At 32.6% G+C, this 19643-nt stretch overlaps 2 protein-coding genes, 1 long non-coding RNA gene and 1 other non-coding gene across 6 annotated transcripts in view; 2 read left to right on the forward strand and 2 right to left on the reverse strand.

Moving 5' to 3' along the window:
• LOC114324315 (protein LLP homolog) overlaps window positions 1-19643 on the reverse strand; it is a 191166-nt gene that overhangs the window by 156738 nt on the left and 14785 nt on the right. The gene's annotated exons all lie outside the window — the stretch shown is intronic.
• LOC114324312 (epidermal growth factor-like protein 7) overlaps window positions 1-19643 on the reverse strand; it is a 635750-nt gene that overhangs the window by 146616 nt on the left and 469491 nt on the right. For all 3 annotated transcript variants that reach the window (XM_050661077.1, XM_050661078.1, XM_028272117.2), the window contains exon 2: window positions 8484-8603. In XM_050661077.1, the coding sequence (XP_050517034.1) occupies window positions 8484-8603 (120 nt within the window). The remainder of the gene's footprint in view (window positions 1-8483; window positions 8604-19643) is intronic.
• Window positions 15198-16797, forward strand: LOC126891797 (uncharacterized). The gene is made up of 2 exons (XR_007700572.1): window positions 15198-15463; window positions 15572-16797. It is a non-coding gene; the product is annotated as an uncharacterized LOC126891797 (long non-coding RNA).
• Trnai-gau (transfer RNA isoleucine (anticodon GAU)) lies at window positions 19084-19163 on the forward strand. Its single transcript is given in 2 exon segments — window positions 19084-19121; window positions 19127-19163. It is a non-coding gene; the product is annotated as a tRNA-Ile (tRNA).

The raw sequence follows: 19643 nt of genomic DNA on the forward strand, positions 1-19643 counted from the left end.
AGGTAATGATCAGTATTGTTAGAAGCCGCAAAGGTCGGACTTAAATTTTCGAAGTTTTTGGGAGTTTTGGGGACCAGAACGAAAAACAGACCCTAAATAGGAAGGGCCGTAAAATCGACACCCTTGGAATAAAATGGATGGTTGACATATGAATGGGTGAGTCTTTTTCTTAACTTGAAGATGGGAGTTGGCACAATTTTCAATTCAGTCAGATTTAGAAAATTGAAAATTTCGTGCAAATAATAGTGTCGCGTGTAGGGGGGTGCATTTCTGAGCCACTGGCGGGAACTGCCGGTCTCTGGTAATTTATTCGATATAAAACTAACAGCTTCGATAACCACTAAATCGAAAACTATTAATTTTATGAAAAAAATGTATAATGAACATTTTTTGCTTATAATTAATATTTTTACCAGCATTTGCGGTCAAAATATAATAAAAAATTTCCACCCTCGAGATGAGGTTGGTTGTCACACCCCATGGTAAAAGCGTATTTCTGCATCATATAGATTTTGATCCTTGGACTATCCACTACTTATTGTCAAATTTTCAAACAAATCTATCCATTCTGTAAAAATTGCAAAAGTGAAAAATTACAGTTCCTGGACTAATTATATATTTGGAGCTCTATAACTTCTGAACGGCTTACCTGATGTTGATCACCAAACATAAATTTGAAACGTATTGACAAGTAGTATCTGATGCATCCAAGATCGAGTGTGATAACTGAACGTATTACAGGAATTATTGAGCTTGAAAACCCGTTTTTCCCATAAGAAATAGATTTGATCATACTTATGAAGCCTATAACTTAAAAATTCGAATTTTCCCAGATATGAGGTATACACCGTTAGACGCGTCCTGAGTCCTTCTACAAACGCTCAGTTATTGGCGCAATTCGTAGGTTGAAATTTTGAGTAATTGTCGAAAAACCAAAATTTTCAAAGTTTAATTTTTCAGTTTTTTGGCTATGGTGAGCAGTGTGTATATCTCAGCTTGATCGCTTATGCGCCATTTAAAAGCTTAACTCAACCCTATTGATTTGGTGTATTTGCGGTGTTCCTGTCTTTTGTTAAACCTAAGATATATACGCCCAAAAAATATGCTATTTTGTATCTACCTAGCCCTCTAGCTGGCTTAAGGGTAGTCAGAAGTCAAAAATTAGACCGGTTCTGAATCGGCCCTCACACATTCTTGAAACACAGAAAAAATTATTCAGATCGGTGTAACTTTTCCACACACATACATACATACATACATACATACATACATACATACATACATACATATCCACAAACATTTTCCATTTTTTAAATAAAAATTGAGTCATATTTCTGAGCTCGATAACTTTTGAATGGTATAACCGATTTTCAAAATTTAACATGCGTTGGAAAGGTAATTATCTGTGCTATCAGAAGCCGCAAAGGTCGGGCTTAAATTTTTGAAATTTTTGGTAGTTTTGGGGACGAGAACGAAAAACAGGCATTAAATGGGAAGGGCCGTAAAATCCACACCCTTGGACCAAAATTGATGGTTGACATATGAATGGACGAGTTTTTTCCTAAACTTTAAGATGGGGTTTGGCCCAAGTTTAAATTCAGTCAGGTTTAGAAAATCGAAAATTTCGTGTATATATAGTGTCGCATGTAGGGGTGTTGTGCGCCACTGGTGAGAACTGCCGTTCTCTGTGGATTAGACTTGAAAGTTTATTAGTCCTTGCATCAGTCAGTTTGTCTATTTCCAGCTTGTCAGTTCGTCGATTTCAAGATCAAATTGTGTTTAAGTCATAACATCCGAAGTAATGGAATCAACGATAAGTGTCAGTCAAAAGGGCAAACCTTCACTATCAATTGATGGTTATACATTCGGTTTTCAAAAAATGTTGGCCAAAGATACAGTAAAACGGTGGACATGTACTAAAAAAACCTGCAAAGCATTTGTGAAAACACAGGGATGTGAAAATACGATAATTGAATCAATATTAGATCATAACCACGAGAAGTTGTCTGCCGAAGTTTACAATAGAAAAGCCGTAAGCAACTCAATAAAAAGAGCAGCCATGGAAGATCTCAGCGAAAAACTAATGAAGCTCATCTGTAAAGAAATTAGAAGGCAAATATAGAGACATTTACTATCAATTATATTAATAGGGTTAGACAAAATTTATATTATGCTAGAACCACTAATTCTTTAATTAAACTTCTCAAAAATATATCTGAATTTCATAAACCTCTTGATTCATCTTCTATTATTACAAATAGAAACGAAAATTTTATGATTAAATATGACAAAGATTATTGTTATATTAACATGTTTTTCAAAATTTCGTTTTCTTTTGACTGTTTCCAATTGGTATGTTGACGGAACTTTTGAATACTGTCCTCGTTTCTTCACTCAATTATTTAGTACACATGGCTTGAAAAATGGACATTATATTCCTCTTGTATTTTGTTTACTTCAAGATAAAAAGTCATCTTCATTATCTCGCTTTTAAATATATCATAGAAGAATGTTTTAAAATGAATTATCCTGTATTAAAATGTATTGTCTAAAATAATAACTGCAGACTTTGAAATTTCCATTCATGATAGTATCCGTATGTCATTTCCTGAAGCAGATAAAAAGTCATCTTCATATTATCTCGCTTTTAAATATGTCATAGAAGAATGTTTTAAAATGAATTATCCTGTATTCAAATGTATTGTTTAAAATAATAACTTCAGACTTTGAAATTTCCATTCATGATAGTATCCGTATGGCATTTCCTGAAGCAGATAAAAAGTCATCTTCATATTATCTCGTTTTTAAATATATCATAGAAGAATGTTTTAAAATGAATTATCCTGTATTCAAATGTATTGTCTAAAATAATAACTTCAGACTTTGAAATTTCCATTCATGATAGTATCCTTATGGCATTTCCTGAAGCAGATAAAAAGTCATCTTCATATTATCTCGTTTTTAAATATATCATAGAAGAATGTTTTAAAATGAATTATCCTGTATTCAAATGTATTGTCTAAAATAATAACTGCAGACTTTGAAATTTCCATTCATGATAGTATCCGTATGGCATTTCCTGAAGCAGATAAAAAGTCATCTTCATATTATCTCGCTTTTAAATACATCATAGAAGAATGTTTTAAAATGAATTATCCTGTATTCAAATGTATTGTCTAAAATAATAACTTCAGACTTTGAAATTTCCATTCATGATAGTATCCGCATGGCATTTCCTGAAGCAGATAAAAAGACATCTTCATATTATCTCGCTTTTAAATATATCATAGAAGAATGTTTTAAAATGAATTATCCTGTATTCAAATGTATTGTCTAAAATAATAACTTCAGACTTTGAAATTTCCATTCATGATAGTATCCGTATGGCATTTCCTGAAGCAGATAAAAAGACATCTTCATATTATCTCGCTTTTAAATATATCATAGAAGAATGTTTTAAAATGAATTATCCTGTATCCAAATGTATTGTCTAAAATAATAACTTCAGACTTTGAAATTTCCATTCATGATAGTATCCGTATGGCATTTCCTGAAGCATGGATGTCGTTTTCATTTGGGTCAGGCATGGTACAGAAAGGTTCAAGCACTGGGCTTAGCTCCAAAATACCAGAAAAAAGGTGTTGCCTCAACTGAAATTACGCATTTTCTTATTTATATTTTGGTCTTTCATTATTACATCTTAAAGACGTTAGCGATTTTTGTGCTATAGATTTGGCAGAAATTTAACAGTCGATGAAAGAGTCACCCAGTTTTGTGATTATCTTGTTGATAATTACATATCTGAAAATTCGACATTTCCTCCACATCTTTGGGCTGAGCACTTTTTATTCTTACAAAGAACCACAAACTCATGCGAAAGTTTTCACTCCAAGCATAATTCTTCTTTATACTGCCCTCATCCTTCTTCTTCTTAAGGTGCCTATCCGTTCCGGATGTTGGCGACCAGCATGGCTATCCTAACTTTGCTTGCTGCTATTCTGAATAGTCCGGTTGTCGATGTATTAAACCACTTTCTCAGGTTTTGAAGCCAAGATATTCTTCTTCTCCCTGGTCCTCTCTTTCCAAATACCTTGCCTTGAAGAATGAGTTGCAACAAGCCATATCTCTGTTCATTCCTCATAACATGGCCAAGATATTCTAGTTTGCGCTCTTTGATTATGTTAATAATCTCGCATTCCTTGCCTATTCTACGTAGAACCTCAATATTAGTCACACGATCCACCCACGAAATTCTCAAAATGCGCCTGTAACACCACATCTCAAATGCCTCGAGTTTTCTCAAAGAAGCCTCGGAAAGTGTCCAGGCCTCTACTCCGTATAATAACGTAGAAAATACATAGCATCTGATGATAGAGATTTTGGTAGCAAGAGGTAAATCGTGGCTTCTGAAAAGAGACTTCATCATTATGAACGCTGATCTCGCTTTTCCTATGCGTTGTTTTATTTCACTTGAGTGGTCCCACTGGCTGTTTATGTTGGTACCAAGGTATGCGTAGCTGTCGACCCTGTCAATTAGTTGTTGGTTAACCAAAAGCTGTGTATTTAATATTTCGCGCTTACTGACTACCATATACTTTGTTTTTTTCGTATTGAGATCAAGTCCGTATTCTCTACTTATATCTGATATGCGCGACATTATTCTTTGCAAACCATCTAGACTGTCTGCAAAAACTACAGCGTCGTCGGCATATCTAATGTTGTTCAGACGCACTCCGTTGACTAATACGCCTTCCTGTAGTTCTCCCAGCGCTTGCTCGAAGATACATTCAGAGTATATATTAAACAGCACCGGGGACAGGATGCATCCTTGCCTCACTCCTCTATCTATGGAGACTGCCTCTGTTAATTGGTCTTCCACTTTAATATTGGCAGTTTGGTTGTAATACAAATTATATATGATTCTCAAGTCTCTATCATCTACTCCCGCTTCTTTCAAGATGTTTATGAGTTTATCATGTTTTACTCTATCAAACGCCTTTTTGTAGTCGATAAAACAAATATACACTTCACAGTCAACATCCCTGCATCTTTGCATAAGCACTTGGACAGCGAATAGAGCCTCTCGGGTGCCTAAGGCATCGCGGAATCCAAACTGCGTCCATGATATCTGTTGTTCGCATTTTTTATATATTCTGCCATGTATCACCTTCAGAAACGTTTTGAGTAAGTGGCTCATTAGGCTAATTGTTCTGTAGTCTTCAAATGTTTTGGCATTTACTTTTTTGGGTAAAGTTACGAAGGTCGACTTTAACCAGCTTTGGGGTATTTTTCCAGTTACGTATATTTTGTTGAATACGGTTGTTATCCATTTTATTCCTTGTTCATCCATAAGTTTTAGGAATTCTACATAAAACTGGTCAGGCCCTACAGCTTTACCATCTTTAGTTGTTTTAATAGCTGACGTGACTTCTTCAATGGTAATCGGGGGTCCTGTTTGGCATTCAATGTCTTCAATGGTATTCTGCCTTTCATCTGCAAAAGTTACTTCCACATATTTCTTCCACGTGTCTAGTTTTTCTTCCACACTTAACAGTGGTTTGCCTTGGTTATCTGCCAAACACCCAACTCTTCTAGGTTTGTATAAGCCTGCAGCTTCTTTAACTTTTTTGTGCATATTGAATGAATCGTGTTTATGTTGCAATTGCTGGATTTCCGCACACTGTTCTCTTAGTCGTGTATCCTTAGCTATTCTAATTGCTTTTTTGATATCTTTATCTATTCTTTTGTATAATGACATGTCCTGATCTTTGGACTTTCGCCTCTCTTCCATCATATCTAAAATCTCGTTTGTCATCCACGATTTCTTCTTTATTTTTGGTGGTTTGAGGAATTTCTCACGTATGTCTTGTGAAACTGTATGCAACTTTTCTATCTCCTGGTCCATTACATCCGATTGAATAACGGTATTCAAGTTGTTCTGTATATACCGTTTTACACTCTGTTCTGTGTTTTGGTCTTTTAATAGCCTTATGTCGAATTTTGGATTGACACTACGTCTAACCTTCTTTAGCCTGAGCTTAATTTTGCCAATCAGTGGGTTATGGTCTGACTTGATATCAGCTCCTGGGTATGTCTTGACTGATGTTATGCTGTTACGGAATCTTTTATTAATCATGATGTAATCTATTTGATTTCTCACTATGCGGCCTGGAGTGTCTTGAGGTGATTTCCATGTATATAATCTTCTGTAAGGGAGTTTGAAGTAAGTGTTAGTAATCACAAACTCTTCTTCTGCCACAAATTCACCCAGTCGGTCTCCTCGCTCATTTCTTTCTCCAAGTCCAAATTGCCCTATGAATTCTCCCGATTGTCCCCTACCAATCTTAGCATTTAGATCACCCATAATCAAAGTTAAATCCTTTTTGGGGAGGCATTTTAAGGTGTTGGATAGTTCATTATAAAATGCTTCAATTATCTCGTCCGGTTTGTCAGCTGTAGGGGCATATACCTGGATAATGTTAGTTGTAATTGGGTAGGTATTAAGTTGAAGGAGGAGTATTCTTTCCGATATAGGTACAAAATTTTTAACATGTCTGGCAGTTTCTTGATTTAAGATTATACCTACCCCATTTTCGTGTCTTCCATTAGGGTTACCTGAATAATATATGTGATGATCATTAATTTTACATTGCCCAGAGTTCGTCCATCTCATTTCACTTATTCCCATTATGTCTACTGATAGTCTATCCATCTCCTTGATTGCATTATGAGTCTTACCTGCCTCGTATAATGTTTTAACGTTCCATGTGCAGATCGTGAGGTTTATCTTTACACTATATTGGCAAGGATTTCTTCTGCTGGCGACCGAGAAGGCCTTGCCGTCTTGTGATTGTCCTTCTCTGCCGGATCTTGGTATCCGAGTTCCATGATCAGTAATATCGTTTCTATGATTTGTCGTAGTCATGCTAATTGTACTAGGGGTACTCTCCGAGTCTTTAATGCAGTGGTTCCCCGTTGCCTTCTGCATCTTTATGCCGTTGACCGTTACGTTGTTATTAGGTTCATCCGCCTTCGAGACCGATTTATCAATCTCAGGACAAAAAGGTGCCCTTCCACTTATCAGCTCATCCGCCCGAAGCCGTTGGCCAGTAAGTGGGGGGATTGCTTATACCGGCAATCGCTCGGACGTCAGAGCCTCGTTTGTTATCTGGCAGGATGCACCGAAAGGTCAGTATCAAGACCATTACACGGGCAGGTGAGGTTGACATTTGGATAGGAGAGGCTATACGTTGCGCATCACTATCCCTTACATCCCGCCCTCATCCTAACATTAATAAATAATTTTATTGATATAATTTTACAATTTCCAATAAATACCTACATTAAAATGAATTCTGTTTCGACACCAAAAAAAAATTGTTGCGGAAAGTACAGCAAAAATAAATTTTCTAAATGAAAAAATTTTAGAATTAAGAGAATGTAAAATAAATAGATTAGAATTTGTCAAAGTAGTATCATATAAATTTAGGAAAAATATTTTGTAATTTTATATTTCTATACACATTTTGTAATATTTTCCAAATAAGTTTTTTGTGATGTTATTTTTAATAAATCTATAAAATACTTATTATGTTCTTGTATTTTTTGTCAAATTATTAATAACATAAAATAAAGGTTATTATATATATTACCAATTTTGCCAAAAATTTACAAAGGGATGAAGATGTGGCAACGTCTCACCTTCACATAAAGATTAGAAGCAAGTAATGTATTTAGGGCTTGGGAGGCAATTCGTATGTGACCATTTTAGCGACAGGTAAGAAACCCTTCTTCGGGAGGCATTTCATATGCGCCCCGTTTTCCGATCATCCGATCTATTCCCAAATAAGCAAAGTTTAAGAGATAGTGACATTAACTATTACGTTTTCACTATTTGGCTGATCGCTGATGCACTCCGGATGATAAAATTCATTCCTCTTTTCATTATCGTCGGCCGTTTTGAGTACACTGCTGAACCTTGAATGCTGCATCAATGAAAAAACTAGAATCATTCGAGCTGTGGGTGTAGAGGTGTACAGAAGAATTCTGAAAATATCGTGGACAGAACACGTCACAAACAAAGAGGTTCTGAGAAGGATGAATAAAGAAATGTAAATCCTAAGTACCATCAAAACAAGAAAATTGGAATATCTCGGACATATTACACGTGGAGAGAGATACAGTTTGCTCCAATTGATTATGCAAGGAAAAATTCAAGGAAAAAGGAGCATAGGAAGACGCAGACTATCGTGGCTGCGCAACCTGAGAGAGTGGTACGGATGTACATCAAATGAATTTTCAGAGCAGCCGTCTCTAAAATACGAATAGCTATGATGTTTGCCGACCTCCGCCGCGGAGATGGCACTTAAAGAAGATATTATTGATAAGTTGATAATTTCTGGATAATTTTAGAAAAAATTGGTAAAGGTATTTTAAAAACAGAAACTAGGAGTGCATAATTGTAATCTTACTGCTAGACTTACCTTACTCCTTTACAAATTTGGTTTCCCTGACACCTTATAACATAATTCTTAAAAGTAGGCTTACAGTAAGCCTGCTTGGTCTTCATTGGTTTATCTACATTTCTTGTACAAACATGCCTCCTGCAACAAAAAATTTGTGTAAATAAAATTTAGATAAATATAATATTAAATAGAATAAGAAGGCAATCGCACATACGAATATGACAATGATAAAGTGGCTATTTTCATCACTTTTTTTACACATTGTTTATTTTTATATACTAATCAGAAAGTTGCCAAAGTCTTAAGGGAGTGGGCGTCAAATTTCGGCTCCAATGCTTTTTAAATGTACATATTCATTTTTTTCGAATCCTGAAAAAACTAATAATTATTTTTGAAAAATTTTAACACAGAATGAAAGATTACGTTATTATCGAGGATTGAAAGTCCCTGAAAACTTCTATAATGTTTATTTTAATAAGTTAGATACAGTGGCGCGCCTAGAATTTTGCTCTGGGGAGGGGGGTATGGGTTGGGCACAGAAATTTTTTTGTATTATTTGTGAAAGAGAAGTTCTACTAGTCTTTATGTATTTTTTATATGCCTTGGGAAGGGTTACAAAACCCCTCTGCGTGCGCCACTGGTTACATATCTGAAAAAAGAGAAAAATTAGTGTGGTTTTTAATTTCAATAAGTACCTATCTCATTCTTAAGAAACTTTTTTTTGTTTTAAGGGGTTTCCTGCCCTCGGTAATAATGCACCTAATCTTTCATTCGGCGTTTAAATTTTTCAAAAATGTTTATTAGTTTTGTGAGGATTCGAAAAAATGAATGCATTTAAAATATGCATTTCAGCCTTGAAGCCGAAATTTGCGACTACGCCCTTAAAATAAGAAGAATAAAAATAAAGACGTCATGTCCTAAAAATCATGTCAAATTCCTGGATCTTTCAAAATCACAAAAATTTACTTATTTCCCTGAATTAGGTATTTTTTTATTATAACTCATATACGTCTGAAAAAATTTAATACCTATACCTATCTGTTTCATTTTAGTAAGAACTTTTTCTGAAGAACATGCTTTTTTTCTAAATAGTTAATCTTTTTTGTTCTATTCTGTCTATAATATCCTTTTCTACTTCCATTCTTTCTTTTATTTCTTCGTTTGGGATATGCTGCAGTTTAGATATTCTGCAGCTTCTTCTAAGCGCGTCCATTTCTAAAGCTTGAGGTCTTTTATTTTGTCGGTCTTTTACTTCCCACACTTCCGAGTTGTACAGGACAATTCCTTCCACGATAGTTTGGTAGATTTTTTTCTTTGTCTGATTTTGCAGTCCTGTACTCCACCAAATGCCATTTAGCTGTTTTATAGCTTTTCTTCCTTGACTTATTCGATATTCTATATCTTGATCGCACGTGGAGTTTTTGTCAAAAATTGAACCTAGATATTTAAATTCATCACATCCTTTTATGTATTCCCCTTCTAATTCTAAGTCTTCAGTATCACCTCCGACTACAAGGTATTCAGTTTGAATGAAAAATATGATCGGCTAAAAAAGTGCTTACATGAAGCTGCATTCGAAGCGTTAGGGGAAAAATTCTCAAATAACACTAATCACCCTTGGTTTACAGATTATTTAAAAGAAAAGACGAGGGAAAAAAAGAAGCATATCAAAAATGGCTCAGTACCAATTGCTCAGAAGACCGAAAAACCTACGCAAGAATAAGAATGGAAACAAAAAAAAAGTGATTAAAACCAAAGAAAATATGTGGCTGAAGAAATGTGAAGAAATAGACACTCTTATGGGAGGAACAAAAAGCAGAGAAGCTTGGAGAACAATATCAAATACAAGACAAAACGTACAAGAAAGATGCCAGATATCCCTTATAAGTATAAACGAGTGGGAAACATACTTTAGAAACCTATTGCAAGAGAATAGACAGGAGTATGTAAGGCAAACCATCATCGCCCCAAACAACCTGGAACAACTAGAAGATATAACTATTCAAGATCTAGAACTAACGTTAAGAGAAATGAAAAACAATAAAGCTCCTGGTCCCGGAGGTATTCCAATTGAACTCATTAAGCACAGTACGACACAGGCAAAAGAAATTTTAGTTGAAATATTCAACGGATGCCTTTCAGGCAATAGTGGCGTGCCCGCTGAGTGGAAAAACTCCATAACTACCCCTATATACAAAAAGGGTGGTAGAAAAAATTGTAATAATTACAGAGGCATTAGTGTGACCAGCTCAGTTGGAAGACTGTACGGACGAATAATAAAGAAACGGATAGAAAAGGAGTGGTAAGATTCCGAAGAACAAAGTGGATGTAGGGCAGGTAGATCATGCACAGATAACATTTTCTGCATAAGGCAATTACTAGAAAAACGTTCTGCTAGAAATCTAGAAACTCACATGGTATTTTTAGACTTAAAAAAAGCATACGATACCGTTCCCAGAGAAAAAATGTTTGAGGTATTACAACAAACCACTTTAAATAGAAAATACATCCAAACAATAAAAGATCTCTATGCTAATGCAACAACAGCAATTAAAATTGGAACGAAACTTTCAAATACCTTTGAAACTTCGAAAGGCCTTTTGCAGGGATGCTGTCTGTCGCCCACTTTATTTAAAATTTACCTTACACATGTGTTAAAATATTGGACTAGGAAATGCCAAACAATGGGGATACCAGTAGGAGATTCTTATTTGTATACGTTGCTATTTGCTGACGACCAAGTTGTGATTACTGCTGATAAAGATGACGCCAGTTACATGATTAGAAAATTGAAAGAGGAGTACCAAAAATGGGGTTTGGAAATGAGCATGGAGAAAACTGGGATAGGTTATATTTCTTAAAATACAGTCAAAAATTTATTAGGTTTAGTCAATTTTACCAGTTCCGATAATAAAAACCAGTCACCTTCAGTATTTTTTTCCAGTCGAGAGTAAAAATATACAGGGTGTCCAGAAACTCTACAGACAAACGAAGACAGGAGATTCCTCAAATAATTTTATGACAATTTAACCCAATTCACCTAGTCCGAAAATGCTTCCTAAGGGAGCTAGAGCTCTTTGAAGATGGCGCCATGTAATTAGTTTTTCTTAAATACCTCCAGAACGCTTCTATTTAGGAAACGAAAATTGGTATATTTATTTACTTTCCTGAAATGAATCTATTCCATACATTGCGAATTTCTAGTACCGGTCATAGGCGTACGTTTTGGGTAGGGCAACGGTTATTTTATTGCATAACTTTTTTCTCTTCAACTTTTAAGCATTTTTGATACTGGATTATTAAATTGTGAGGTATTCTAGTACTAAAAGGTACTCTTACTTTAAGTCGATAGGATACACCGTTTTCTAGAAAAATCTATTTGAATGTTTTTAGTTTTGGGAATTTGAAAAAAAAAAGTTAAAAAAAAATTAAAAAAAACCGATGTATTTTACCAACTTAAAGCAAGAGTAACTTTTAGTACTCGAATATCTCATAATTGAATAATCTCGTGTCAAAAATACTTAAAAATTAAAGACAATAAAGGTATGCTATAAAATAACTGTTGACCTACCCAAAACAGACGCCTATGACCGGTACTAGAAATTCGCCATTAATGAAATCGATTAATCTCTGGAATATAAATAAATGTACCAGTTTTCATCTTTCTAAATAGTTTTTTTTAATCTTTTTTTTTTTAAATTCAACGAACGAAAAATTTTCAAATCGATTTTTCTAGAAAACGGTGTGTCCTATCGACTTAAACTAAGAGTAGCTTTTAGTACTAGAATAACTCACAATTAAATAATTCAGAGTCAAAAATGCTTAAAAATTAAACACAAAAAAGTTAGGCGATAAAATAACCGTTGCCCTACCCAAAACGGACGCCTATGACCTGTACTAGAAATGATGGATGGAATCGATTCATTTCTGGAAAGTAAATGTGTATACCAATTTTCGTTTTTCTAAATAGAAGCCTTCTGGAGGTATTTAAGAAAAACTAATTACATGACGCCATCTTCAAAGAGCTCTAGCTCCCTTAGGAAGCATTTTCGGACTAGGTGAATTGGGTTAAATTATCTTAAAATTATCTGAGGAATCTCCTGTCTTCGTTTGTCGGTAGAGTTTCTGGACACCCTGTATAGTCGGTTGGTAAGTTTTTCCTGGTTGCGATTTAGCAGAAAATATTACTAACCGACACTATTTCATAAACTATTATTAAAAAAATACATAGTCTACAAGGGGTAGTTTATAAAGTATCTAAGGTGCATTTAGAGTTCGTTGGAATTATGACAATAAAACCACTAAATCATGTTTTATGAATTTTTTTTCAAAATTTCAAACTTTAAACCGCTCTAGTGTAAAGTTAGCCAAATGTCGCTTGGTCATTTTTGCCTTTCAGCCACCGATGTGCTTTCTTGATGTACGATAAGCGATAAGATCGTTGATCGATAAATACATATTATAGGTAAGTTTTATATAATATACAAGTTTGATAAACATCAGGGGCGTGCAGTCCATGGAAGCAAGGGAAGCATTGCTTCCCTTGGTTTCCGTAGTAATGCCGTACCATCTGAGTAACTGAGATAATTTTAAAAAAATTGAACAAACACATAATAAGCAGGATTTTAAGTTGCGTACGAGAATATTTAATTATGTAGTACAAGCAGCAAGTACCTACCTAATAAGAAAAGACAAACGTATTTTACTCTATTTTTGTCATACAGTAAATAACTACACTCAAAAAAATTTAGTTCGTAATATTGATTAACAGTGATTATTGAATAGTATTTCGTTCTCACAACAATTTAATTTGTTGTTTCAACGAACTTTTAGACATTGACGAATGTACTTGGTTATTGTCACAATGATTGAATAATAATTGTGAGAATAACTACAGTACATTAATCAATAACACTCAATTTATTCAGCCAATAACTTAGTTTCGTATATTTAATAAATACTGTTAATTGTGGCAGCAACTCACGTTCTTGATTTCGTAGATGACAAGCAATTACCTTGGTTTATCGTGACAACGTACAGATTTCATTAAAACAATGTACAAATGTTGTTAATATAGAGAAATATATGATTATTGAATAGATGTACACTGATTGTTGTGCCAACGAATGCATTAATTAATCTACTACTGCCTTTAATTCCCACAATCAATGCGTTAATTGTGACAATAATCGTGGTTGTTAAGACAATAAATGTTTTGCTTGACCATTTGAAATGTAACGGCTTTTCCTTGAAAGTGCCGAATAATAATTGCATTTTGTTTCCAAGTATAGTCCGTAGTAGAAGGAAGATAAGGATAAGATATTACTTATTTTTTATATTTGAATAAAAGTAAGTTTTTTCTGATAAGGTAAATACGGGAGAATATTCTAATTAAAAATAAACTTGTCAGTGTCTTATGTTTGTGTTTACTTTTAATATTGTCTTGTGATGTTATTTATAAGATGAACAGAAAATGAATTTTCGAATCCTGAATGAAAAAAAAATAATTAGTATTTTTGAAAATTTAAACGCAGAATAAAATATTAGAGTATTATCGAGGGTCTGACGTCCCTGAGAACTTCTATAATGATTATTTTAATAAGTCACAGGGGTGAAAAATAGAAAATTTAGTATGATTTTTTTATTTCAAATATACTATTCAAAAGAAACTTTTTGTTTATTCTAAGGGACTTTCAGCCATCAGTAATAATGTAGTCTTTTATTCTGCGGTTAAATTTTTCAAAAATACTTACTTATTAGTTTTCTCAGGATTCCAAAAAAATTAATGCGTTTAAAAATGATTCGATCGAAATTTTGCCCCTGCGCTCTCAAAAATGATTAAAGTGTTATACATTTTTGAAATCACCATTTCAAACACTTTTAAATGAGCTGTCACATGATGTACTTTCCCATTAAAAAAAATCAAAGTTACGCCTGTCACCTGAAGAGGGATCGTGTAAAGTTCGAAACATTGATGTTATAATATACTTTGATAATTTTAAAAATTGACATGTCTGAGCGTTTTGCTTATGTACTAAAAATAAATAAGTTAATAAGGGGGGGGGGGAGTGTAACACTTATTCCAGTGCACTGTATAAGCGATATAATAATCATGAGAAATCACACAGTGTAAAGTCCTAAAGGTTAAGTACAAAAAAGGGGATTTAAAAAATTATTATTAATCAATTAATATGATACATTGGGCTAATGCATTCAGCAATTATTAATATAAAATACGTTCATAACAGGAATGAACGAAACTGATTGTAAGAATGAATAGAATTGCTTGTAAGAATAACCGTATTTATTGTGCCAATGAACGGAATTAATTGTAACAATAAACGGAAATAATTGTAGAAATAAACGAAATACGTTAGGAGAAATAACACTGTTACTGGCACAACGAATGGGCTTCGTCGGTCAATTAACGACGTTGTTGTTTCAATAAAAAGTGTTCGTTGACTCAATGAACTGAGTTCGTAATATCAATAAAATGATATTATGGTATACATAATGAATGTTCGTTCATTCAATAAACGTAATACATTGGCTCAACTAACGAAAATAATGAATTGATGAACATCGTTTTGTTGTTCCAATAAAACCAAGAATTGGACAAATTTTAAGAATTGCGTTTGTTGTCTGAATTAACATTTTTATTGATATTACGTACCTTTTTCGTTGAGTGTAAGCAATGAAATAGGTACCCATACTAGTATAAGCAGCGCAGTGTTACCAATGGCTGAGCATGGAAAGATGCACCTCCATGTCAAAAATTATGCGATTTTATCCAAAATTATGCGCTCTGTCGTAAAACGTAAAAACTATTTTAACCTTTACTGCGCATGCGCAGAAATTCAAAAGTCTTGACGTGTCAAAGCATTTTTTTGACAAATGACATTAAATATTTTTGTAAATAAATATTTACGAACAACCTATCAAATTTTTACATGTAATAAGATCTTAGACCCAAATAAAAATTAAAATCATTAAAAAGGGTAAAAAGTTGAATTTAATTATTTTGTCATTTAAAAAATACCATAATCCATAATAATCGCATCTTATAATTATGAAAATGCAATTATTAGAAATACTACTTATTTTAGGAGTTGTTAAAATACTTTTGCATATTATGGATATAAAATGGGGAATTTATGGACAATGTATTATTAGGGAATAGTGGACAAGTCCTCAACTACCTAAAATGACACCATTAGAAGATTCACCAAGAATTGTGATTGAAAGAACATTTGGTATTTTGAAGAGATTTCCCATTTTAACGTGTGTAATAAGAAGCAAGTTACCATTTTTTCAAAGAATAATATGAGCTTGTTGAGTTCTACATAATATTGCATTAGTTAATAGAGGAAACATTGAAATACTGACAAATAAGTGTGCTGTTGATATTGGTATAGAACATTTTCAACCAGAAGCAAATCTACACTAAAATCATAATAAAGATGCACAGAAATAAACAAACCAAGACACGTTGAATGTTACGAGGAGCACTCCCGAATCATGATTTACAATGTATAAATTTTGTAAATCATTATTTGGGATTTACAATGTATTCACATTGTAAATTATGATTTGGGAGTGCTCCTCGTAACATTCAACGTGTCTTGGTTTGTATTAGTGATGTAACAAATGTCATTTTTTTAACATTCGTGAATACGATTGTGAATATCTGCTAACAACATTCGTGAATGCGGATGCGAATGCAAATGTTGAGTTTTTTAAATTTGTTTCTATTTTTGCAGTGGTTTATTTTATAATGAAAAATTAATTGATATTTAGTGAAAATCAATGTGAATCTTAAAGCTTTATTGCATAATAGCAAATAATAAAATAAAGTGAAGACTGATAATGTACCTAGAAGTAAGTACCTTCTCTGAATAAATAAAGATGAAAAGTGAATAGATTTTGAAAAATATGAGAATATTCGCGAATGCGAATACGAATATTTGTTACATCATTAGTTTGTTTATATCTGGTGCATCTTTATTGTGATTCTAGTATAGTGCAACTAAATTTTGTGTGTTTGTTTTAAAATATTATTCATAAATTCAAGACAAGCTTACTGTTGTAATTTTATTTTTACTGGACTGCAGTTTGTTAATAATTTTATAAATAAATATATTATGTAGTAGCTGATTTTAAGTATTTTATTATTATTAGCAGTTTATAAATACATAATTGATATTGGTGTTTGATTTTACGTATCATTTAAAATATATTACATCTCTTTTGAAAAAGTAATATTTTGATTAAAAACTTTACAGATTCTACTTTATAAAGGATTAAAATTTCAAAAATAAATACTTAAACATTATTTATTTTATTGTGTTACCTGTTTATATTATTAATACCACTTCATATAACTGTTGAATTGAACTCTGTAATTCTGTTGTAATACCTGTTGAAGTAATTTTAAATCCATAATTTTAACAAATCCTAAACTTTTCCACAATGCCTGAAGCATATTTGTGTAAAAATATTTATTTCTATACAAAAATGTCAAATATATTGAGTTTAATAAATAAGTTATAAAGATATTATGTCTGATCATTGTAATTATTAAGCACTTTAAAATAATTTAAAAATTCCTTTTTGCAAACTTTTTAATAACTCCAGTTTCAATAAAATGTTCTTTTTATATTTGTTTGAGTCAAAACATTAATAATATATATATCAGCAGAGAATCAACTTTAATTTACGAGTTATTTTTAATAAACAAAATTAAAACAGAACATGATAAAACTATGATCAAAGATAATCATAATCCCATCCATAATTAAAAATGTGATAAATAATATAAGTGAAGTTAGACATATTCATATTTAGACACATTTGACAAATTTGTCACATACGTTACGTCAAAATATTATCCTGTATTTTCTTTTACGTTTTACAAGAAAAAAGAAGACGAGGATTCTTCTTATAAACTGACGCTTGTCATTGGTTTTTTCGTTTTTTCTTTTGCTTTGCTGGATTGTGCGAAATTATGCGATTTTATGCAGGATGCGAGAATTATGCGCCGGCCCTTAAATTATGCGCAAATCGCATAATTATGCGCCGATTGGCAACACTGAAGCAGCGCTGTATGCTGCATCCTTCCGTACTCGGACCATGATCGTATTTCTACGGTGGTATTCGGAGTTATATCGGCATAATAATCTGATTTTTAAGTTGCTTCTCTCCAGCGACTCAAGCCTATGTAAAAATCATCGGGGTTAGATGGTGAGCGGTGAGTTCAAATTTGGGGCATATCTTTAGCTTATAAGCAGTTTTGTCAATTGCATATGAAGATGTTTTTGGTGAATTTAAATGGGATTTACCAGCATTTGACAATGACGGGCTTCGTTGACTGATTTTTTGAAAGTATGAAGATGGATTTTATTGAAGTATTTATATAAATAAGTACATAGAATTATTTATATTATAAATACTAAATATAAATATTATTTATATAAATATATTATAAAATATGTATTAGTGTTTTGGAAAATGGTGAAAATGTGAAATGTGGGATACAGAAACCATAAATAGCTCGAGAGGATTTTTGGATAGCTTAAAAGATTATTTGAATTTTACTTTATAACTTAGCTTTTTTCAGAAATATTTCCATTCTCAGATAATTTATTTAATGTATTGCAATGCAAGATAAACGAGATTGGTTTCTGTGTAAAAAAATTAGCGTATTTAAAGATATTATTAACAAAAAGAGAGAGATGACTTTGAAAAATGCTCGAATAATATGATGGCAAGAAGTTAAGTTAAGCCTAAAAGGAAACGAATAGGTACGCACTGATAATGTTGGAGATGTCGAATCGTGTTACCGCCAACTATACAATTTACCAGATTTTCGATCAAATATGTCAACGAATGGAAAATAGGTTTTAAGAATTTTGATGACCGAGACTTTCTTTAGCTGTGCAATTTTAATACATTAAAAAAACACATTTTCCTGAAAAACAAACAAAATCTTTGATGCGTCTTTATGGACAATATTTTGACTTGATTTCATTAAGTTCAAAACTAACAGCTTTATATGAGACTGAGGATATTGAGTATTGACACAAAAAATATTGCCAGTGAGTTACTAATATTTTTTCCACCTACCTCTACCGAAACTATACATTTCCTGACCTGATTGTAGGGAGGAAAGGCGTACCTACTTTTCGTCCCTAGGGAGACAAGGTACTTTTACTCCCTAGGGAGTATGCCTAGTAGTATGTATACGTTATATAAAGGATTTTACTTGTTTTCTTTTCCAATTGAATATAATCTGATTAAAGAAATGTCACAATATCCATGTTTGTACAAGGAAGTTATAGACAAGTTTTCGAAAAATGGTAGAAGAACTGAATTAAATTATAAATAGGTGTTTTTACAATTTTTTTTATAAATTGCTTCCCCTGTTTCAAATTTCACCGCACGCCCCTGATAAACATACAAGAAATATACAAGATTGATAAATATACAAGATTGATAAATATACTAGAATGATAAATATTCAAGATAAGATTGAGTTATCATTCAACGATAAGATAAAAATTTTGTAACTAAAAATAGATCCAAACTCAGTATAGTCAAGAATAGTAAAAATTCTAACATTGCCTCGTTAGCTCAGTTGGTTAGAGCACCACACTGATTATATCATAGTGGAGGTCGTGGGTTCGAATCCCACATGGGGCCATTTTTTGTTTTTTTTTTAATTAAGATAGATGATAATTGTTATCATATTTATCTTTAATATTTTATAAATAGTTATATTTAATTGTCATATCTTTAATATTTATTTTATTTCTTTATAACTATTTATATTTACGTAATTGTCATATTTGTCTATCTTATACGCCAGTCAATGGGTAGGTAGACCAGGGTAGAAAAATAAATATGAGCGATTTCAGGGTAAAAATCAATACAGGTATTGGATGGTGCTAAATGGTAGGATGGATATAGTTAATTAAAAATACATTACAGAGGTACTCGTAAATCGACCTCATTTTTTTTTATAAAAAAAGACCAAAGTCAAAAAATATGGTTTTTTGCCTATAGCATTTCTAGTATCATATTTACAGCAAAATTTGTTTTACAAAAGTTGTGTATCATGAAAAAACGATTAACTTGAATTTTTATAAGTTAAAATCCATAAAAAATTAACCGAGATAATTG

Source organism: Diabrotica virgifera, chromosome 9 (assembly GCF_917563875.1).
Source record: "Diabrotica virgifera virgifera chromosome 9, PGI_DIABVI_V3a".
Lineage (NCBI taxonomy): Eukaryota > Metazoa > Arthropoda > Insecta > Coleoptera > Chrysomelidae > Diabrotica > Diabrotica virgifera.